This window comes from Grammomys surdaster, unplaced genomic scaffold (assembly GCF_004785775.1).
Source record: "Grammomys surdaster isolate TR1022 unplaced genomic scaffold, NIH_TR_1.0 100, whole genome shotgun sequence".
In the NCBI taxonomy this organism is placed as follows: domain Eukaryota; kingdom Metazoa; phylum Chordata; class Mammalia; order Rodentia; family Muridae; genus Grammomys; species Grammomys surdaster.
In genome coordinates, this window is record NW_021604579.1 from 2,315,101 (window position 1) to 2,322,479 (window position 7,379).

Sequence of the window (7,379 nt, forward strand, 5' to 3'; positions counted from 1 at the left end):
TCCTTTCTTCCTTCCTCTTCCTGCCATCCTTCCTTCCTCTCCCTCCACCCTTCCATCACTTTGCTTCACTCTTCCCATTTCTCCTTCCCTTTCTACCCCTTCTTTCCTTTTTCTTTTCAAAAGTTTTATTTTTACTTTTATTTGTGTGTCTGTGTGTGCATGCATGTGCCAGTCATATATGTGTGAGCCCCAATAGAGGCCAGAATAGAGCATCTAAGCTCTAACTAAACTCCTAGTTACAAGTGGTTGAGCAGCCCTTAGGACCTCTGGATGTACAGCTTGCCCTCTCAGCCATTGAACTATCTCACCAGCCCATTTTCCTTCAGTGTTTTAAAACAAGTTCTCACTATGTAGCCCAGCCTAGTCTCAAACTCATGCTTCTCCTGCCTCTACTTCCGAAGTGCTGGGGTTGCGCATGTGCTGCTGAGTCCACCAGTCTTACGTTATTGTTTCTGAAAGTTTTCAAACACCCTGAAGGGATGGGGAGAAGAAGACAGTGTCAGTGTTATTTTTATAATTACTAAACTCTAAGTAGGAACTTTCTTAGTTTTATTGTTTTATAAAACAATAGTTATTTGCCTACAATTCTTTTTATACTTTTCTTTTATTTCTTCCCAACAGAAGCCCATATAAGGGAAGCCAACCAAATGTGTCAAGAAGGCTTGTTCAGACTAGCTCTGAGCAGCCCCAGGAAACAGACTGCGTGCTCACTGGAAGACAGGAGGACACTGGCAGAGACCCTGGAACCTGTAGACTTCACACTGGAGTCTCGAAGACATCCAAGCAGTAGCCTACAGAAAGACTTTCCCCAGGTATTCTAGAATTAACTAGATAACTGAGTGAAAATCAGGCCCCTAGAGACTTCATTATTCATCCAGTCAGCCAGTCACTGAAATATCAGGAAGCCATTTACATGCTTCAGAATAAGCCCGTATTTGAATGGCCTTCCCCTGCCAGCTGTAAATGTTTGAACATGCCAAGGACCAGCCTCGGCTTGGAGAAGGGTTCTGAGAGAAGGGGTGTTTGAGAGTGGTGAAACAAAGGACTCATAGAAGTCAAAAGTGGGTTACAAGCTGGCGGGTTACAAGCTGGAGGCCTGTGTTCTGCTCCAGACAGCTTTCCAGACTGCTCTTCTATGTTCTGTTCTGCTCAAGATAGCTTTCTGGTGTTATTCTAAAAACTCTCTGGATAGCTTACAAACTAAAAAAGCCCAGTCTTTTATTTTGCATATCAATTCAGTCATTACCACTCCCCCAACCCCTCACTTCTCCCCCATCCCTTTTAATGATCCTATAAATCAGGATCCCAGGCCTCAGCGCCTTGATTTTTAGAAAAAGACAGCAAGCACTAGCAGAAACAATAAGCTAGCTGGGTGGGACTCCACCCTGAAATTACCATTTTGACCATGCCTGGATCTAAATTAGCTCTGTCCCAAGCTAACCCTGATCTCAGGAATCCATCTGCCTTTGTAAAGCATAAACAAAAATACTGAGCTGGGTGGGATCTTGCCTTACATCACCACTCCCTAAATCTCTTTATTTCCTTCCTTAGTATCTTTTTGACAAGCTAGATCATAGTGCAGCTGCTTCTGTTTCTTGAGATCTGTGAAGCTCCTTATACAATTCATACTGCATACTTCTATTTTCAAACTCATGTTTTCAGTGTTCTTTCCCACAGCCTTAAGGGCTGTCCTGAAGATCTAGGCGTTCTATGATTTGCTGAGACATAGATATGCCCTTTCTTTCCAGACTCATGTTGTCTTTGATTATCATGGAGTCATTAACCTTGACAGAGGGGACATTCCTCCAAGGAGAAACATGAAACTATGTACACTATTGTATAAACAAGCCTTACATCCAGAGCAACCATCAACATTCAGGGAGGCCCATGCTCTGATGGCTGTTCCAGGGGCAGGAAACAATGTCATACTGTCCCTTACATGGCCATTGCTGGACTCAGCATGAACAAGCTGACTTTCATGAGCCCCAATTGCCTCAGCTGTGAATCTGATCTGCTTTGACCTCTGACGTATGAATTCAGCTGCTTCACAGAGTGGCTGTGGGGATGAAGAAGTTAGTGTGTGGGCATTAGTTACTTTCCTCACTGTTGTGATCACATACCCGACGGAAGCCACTTAAAGAAGGAGAAGTTTATTTTGGCTCCTGACTCCAGTGGGTATCACCCATCCCTGCAGGAAGCTCAGTTAGAGCAGTGCCATCTGCAGCAGAGGAGGGGGTGGGGAGAGCAGCATCTTCCACATCTTGGTGGACCAGGAAGCAAAGAACTAGATCTGAATGGCTGTGTGTTCCCAGACTGTTCATTACTGGCCATGCCCCAAAGGCTCTAAAGCCTCTCATGACAGCAGCCAAGCTGGGGAGCAGGTGTTCAGAGACAAGAGCTTGGTGAGGGGTTGGGGGCCTTTTCACACTTACACCATATCATAGGCAAGTCTTTGTTGGTGAGAACCAGAATAAACTGAAATTCTAGTATCCCACTATTGCACAACTATTTTTAAGATTAGGCATTGTGTGTGTGTTTTGCACACATGTGGACACCTTTGTGTGCTGTGAAAGCCAGAGATCAGTGCTGGGGTCCTCCTTACTCTCTACCTTGGCTAGGTGACTGGCTAGTGTGCCACGGGGATCTGCCTGTGCCCGCTGCCAGGCTTGGTTTTAGTGTGGATGCTGAGGATCTGATTGTGCTTGCACAGAAGGCAGGATCCTGCTTCTGTTTCTTGATTTTGTTGAGGTGAAATTTGAGAAAATTTGCCGGGCTTTGCAAAGAGAATTACCAGAATTACCAGAATTACCAGGAGCCTGGGCAGCAACCTAATACAATATCTTGGTCAAGTAAAAATTAGATCCCTTTACCTAATAAATGTAGCTTACTATAAGTCGGCTTTTTACCTAATTTCTGTCTGAATATATTAAAATGTGTAGGTGCTGGGGCTGGAGAGATGTCTCAATAGTTAAGAGCACTGACTGTTCTTCCCAAGGACCTGTGTTCAGTTCCTAGCACCTACATGGTGGCTCACAACCACCTGTAACTCCAGTTCCAGCAGTTTCACCCCCTCTTCTGGCCTCTGGGGGCTGCATGTATGTGATGGCCATACATATATGCAGGCAAAATACCTATACACATATAATAAAACTAAAAAAAAATGTAGATTCACACTGTAAGACGTATCAAATTATGCATTAAAATATTACAAACATATAAATTGGAAAAGAGAAAAGTAATTAGCCTTTATCAAATGGATCAAAATTTCAACAATATGTGTTACGTCTCCTAAAAAAAAAAAAAAAATCACTGAAGCCTGGGGATGTAGCTCAGTGGACAAGTGCTTGCCCTGGACACACAAAAAGTCCTGGGTTTCATTCTCCCATATTGATAAGAATTCTGCTGGGCCAGACATTGTGGCCTTTAATCCCAGATATTCAGGAAGAAGAGGCTGTGAGGTCTCCATGAGTTCCAGACCTGCCAGGGCTACAAAGTAAGACCTGCCCCAGAACAAGAAAAAACAAAACAAAACAAAACAAAAAAGGAGTACATATGCTTTGGGGAGTTGGGAGGCATGTAGAGAGATTGCTCTGTGGTTAAGAGCGTGTACTATTCTTGCAGATGTCCAGGGTTCAGTTCCCAGAACCCACATTGGATGGTACACAACCCCCTGCAACTCCAATTCCAATGGATTCCTCCGGCCTCTGGCTTCTGGCTTCTTCTAAGCACTTGCATGGCTGTGCACGCTACCCACATACTTATACACGGTTACAATTTTAACAGTAGCTCTTCTTTAAAAGAGTACACATACTTTGGGGTTAATGAACCAAGCAAAGCACCTTGAAAACTATTTGGTACACAATACACATTGGGGGTGACAATACACACCAGAGACTAGCCCTCTTTTGTCAGATGACACTCAAGTATGTTTACATTTTTTTTTTTTGTGATCATATAAAACTAATCTTAGTGTGTTAGGTGACACCATTTGAAATTGTTTTTTTACAAGAAAAAAAAAACCCAAGTACCCACAATTCTGTTTGGTTCAACTTAATCAAAGACATGCACATGGGTGGAAATTCTGTTTGTGGCCTTTCTTTGTTGTTTGTGAGACATGCGACATCCTCAAAACATCCTCATGTCTTGAGTATATTTGTTGTCAGTGTATCACTAACTGTAGTTTCATGTCAGCATCAGGATGAAGAGCAGAGTAAAGATGCAGCGCCTCAGGACGGCCTCATGAAGGAAGCAGAGTGCATAGCACAGAAACTGGAGGCTTTGCTGGAGGAGCTACACAGAGGAGCCCAGGAGCCTCGCAAGGAGGAAAGAGAGCAGAGAAAGTTAGGTGAGTTGTGGCTTCAGACTACCATTCCGGGTGTGGTTTTACTGGGGTGATCTGAAAGGATATGCCAAGGGAAAAAGGACTCAAAGATGAACATGTAAAAGACTTGTTGCTACTGTGTCCCCAAGTCTTCAGGAAACACAGGTTTGCCTGGCCAGCCCCAAGCACACAACCCAGGACTGTGTGCCACTCCCCACTAGGAGTCCCAGCACCCAGACCACCCATTTGTTCCCTCTACATCCATCTTCCTCACCAAAACTAACCACCACTCTAATCGGAATACTATTTCTGAGTTTTGACCGCATGTAATATCATTCATTTAAAAGTTTATTTTATTTATTTTTATTTTATGTGTATAGGTGGTTTGCTTGCATATATGTCTATGTATGACATCTGTGCCTGGTGCCAGCAGAGGCCAGAATAGAATATCTCATCCCTTGAAATCAGAGTTACATATAGACAGTAGTGAGCTCCTGTGTGGGTGCTAGAAATTGGACTTGGGTCTTCTGGAAGAGCAACCAGAACTCGTAATCCACTGAGCCTGAGCCATCTTTCCAACCCTCATCATTAAAATAAAAATTTTTTAAAAGTTAAATGGCTGGGCATGGTGGTGCAGACCTTGAGTTCCAGAACAGAAGCAGGTGACATTTCTATGAGTCTGGAGGCAGAGGCAAGTGATTCTTTGAGTTTGAGGCCAGTCTGGTCTACATACTGAGTTCCAGAACAGCCAGGGCTATGTAGAGAGACCCTGTCTCAAAAAGTAAAAAAAACAAATAAATAAAAAAACTTTAAAATCACATTTAAATTTTATTTTGCATATGATTTCAATTGTGGGTTACACACTAAGGCACACACATGGAAGCCAAAGGACAAGTTGAAGGAATTGGAATTTCTCCTTCCACCCTGTGGGTCACCACCACCATTGGATTCAACTGTCCAGCATGGAGGCTGGTCTGTCCTCTGGGCCGTCTCACCTACAGTCTCCATTCATTTAGTTTGTTCTCCTGCTTATTCTCACACCGTTTTGTGTAGCAGTCTACTGGCTTGATCGTATCCCACTGACGGTGCAGTGAGCCAGGCTGCTGCTGCTGCCGTGCATTTCTCCTGTTTCCACTTGGGGCTAGCATCAACTCGTCTGCTTTTAAATTTTCTCACATTTACCATGGGGGTATTTACATATTTTTTTAATCCTGAGAAGAGTGAAATCTCTGGATCAGGGACTGAGGGCACGGTCTCCTTTGGTCTTCCAAAAAGCAGTCATGTGCCATTAACCATGGGGATTCATTCTGGGAAATGGGTCATTGAGCAATGTCCTTGCATGAATGTTACAGAGTGTGCTTACAAAAAGCAGACAGTTGTTGAGCTGCCATGTGGGAGCTGAGATGGCTACCGTGACTCAGTAATCCCCTATAGGTTCGCCACCATGTGGGAGCTTGGCAGTGGGTCAGATGTATTTTGTGACCCACGGACATAGTTACGATCTCCTCAGTAACAAAAGAGATTCTAGTTGCTCCACACGCACAGGCAATGCTTGCTGAAGAGTCTTACTCATGTTGCCTGTCATGGTGAGCATATGGTGGCACTAACTGGCTTCACTGTGAGAATCTTAGCTCTGTGCCTGCTATGGCGGTTGCTCACGTGTGTAGTTTGGTGCTATCCCTGCCCAAGTCTCTCACACATATTTATATTTCATTGCATCTCTGATTTGTTAGTCTTTAAGAAGGCTTTATTCTGAACACACACCTTTTTGTTGCCTAGAAATATTTAGGTTTGCTTTTGGTCTTGCCAAATGGGAACATTATTTATCAATCCGGTTTAGGCAATCAGTTACCTACTTTCTCTCTCTAGAGTTTCCTTTCTTGAACATTTCACACACATGGGATCAGGCATGAGTTTGTACATCTGTTTTCTTTCACTTAACATGCTCTTGAGATCCAGCCTCGAAGCTGGTGCTGCTACCTCAGTTCATTTCACTGCAAAATAAGTTAGCTCTTGCTATGACTGGCTATTTTTCAGGATATTTTTTCTTCTCATAACTTTTGTTGCTTTTTTTCAATTTTATTTTATTATTTTATGTGTATGAGAGTTTTGCCTGCGCAGATGTCTGTATACCATGTGCCAATTATATACAAGTTGGCCAGAAGAGGGCATCAAAACCGCTGGAACTGGAGTTAACAGACACTTCTTGAGCTGCCTGCCGTGTGGGATCTGAGAATTAAACCTGAGTCTTCTGGAAGACAGCCAGTGCTTTAACCACTGAGCCATCTCCCCAGGCCCCTGTTATCTCTCCACCCTCTTTGTTAAGGCTGAGCCGTCTCTCCAGCCCCTACTGTTGGATTTCTAATGTAAACATTCTGGATTTGAATCTCTTATGAGACTGGAGATTTGCAAACACTTCTTCCTCTGAATTGTGTGCAATCTTTTCCAGCAAAGGTGGCTAGTCTACCAAAAACTACCATTCCATTAACCTCCCTCATCTTGGGAAAACATGCCTGTTGGTTTCACAAGAATGCCAGGCATTCCTGAGAGTTGACTGTCCCGGATCTGTGCCATTATGAATTTATCCTATCCCATCTGATAGTGAGGTTGTGGAGTGAAGCATACCTACTGCCTTGCCCCAGGGTGGATGCTGAGAGGGCCTCCTGCCCAAGTGTGCTTGCTCACCGCTTTGGATCACTGTGCAGATGTCTGCAAAAGCAGAAGTTTGCTTTTGGAGTTACTCTTGCGTTGTTCAAAGATCTGTCTCTTTGTGTAACACCAGGAATATTCTCCATCACTTTTCACAGATCTTTGCTCTCTTGATGGTGTCCTTTGATCCACAAAGGGTTTTATTTTATGCAACTCTTTGAGATGGCTCAGCCTTAAGAGCACTGACTGCTCTTCTTGAGGTCCTGAGTTCAATTCCCAGCAACCACATGGTGGCTCACAGCCATCTGTAATGGGATCCAATGCCCTCTTCTGGTGTGGATGAAGACAGCTACAGTGTACTCATAAAATAAAATAAAATAAAATAAAATAAAATAAAATAAAATAAAAT

General features: G+C 43.5%; 1 protein-coding gene across 2 annotated transcripts in view; it reads left to right on the forward strand.

Annotated features, from left to right (window-relative positions):
* The first annotated feature begins 647 nt into the window (after positions 1–647).
* The window catches only part of Ccdc30 (coiled-coil domain containing 30), a 94,142-nt gene continuing 87,410 nt past the window's right edge, over positions 648–7,379 (forward strand). For both annotated transcript variants that reach the window (XM_028787752.1, XM_028787760.1), the window contains exons 1-2: positions 648–812; positions 4,192–4,345. In XM_028787752.1, coding sequence (XP_028643585.1) covers positions 648–812; positions 4,192–4,345 — 319 coding nt within the window. The remainder of the gene's footprint in view (positions 813–4,191; positions 4,346–7,379) is intronic.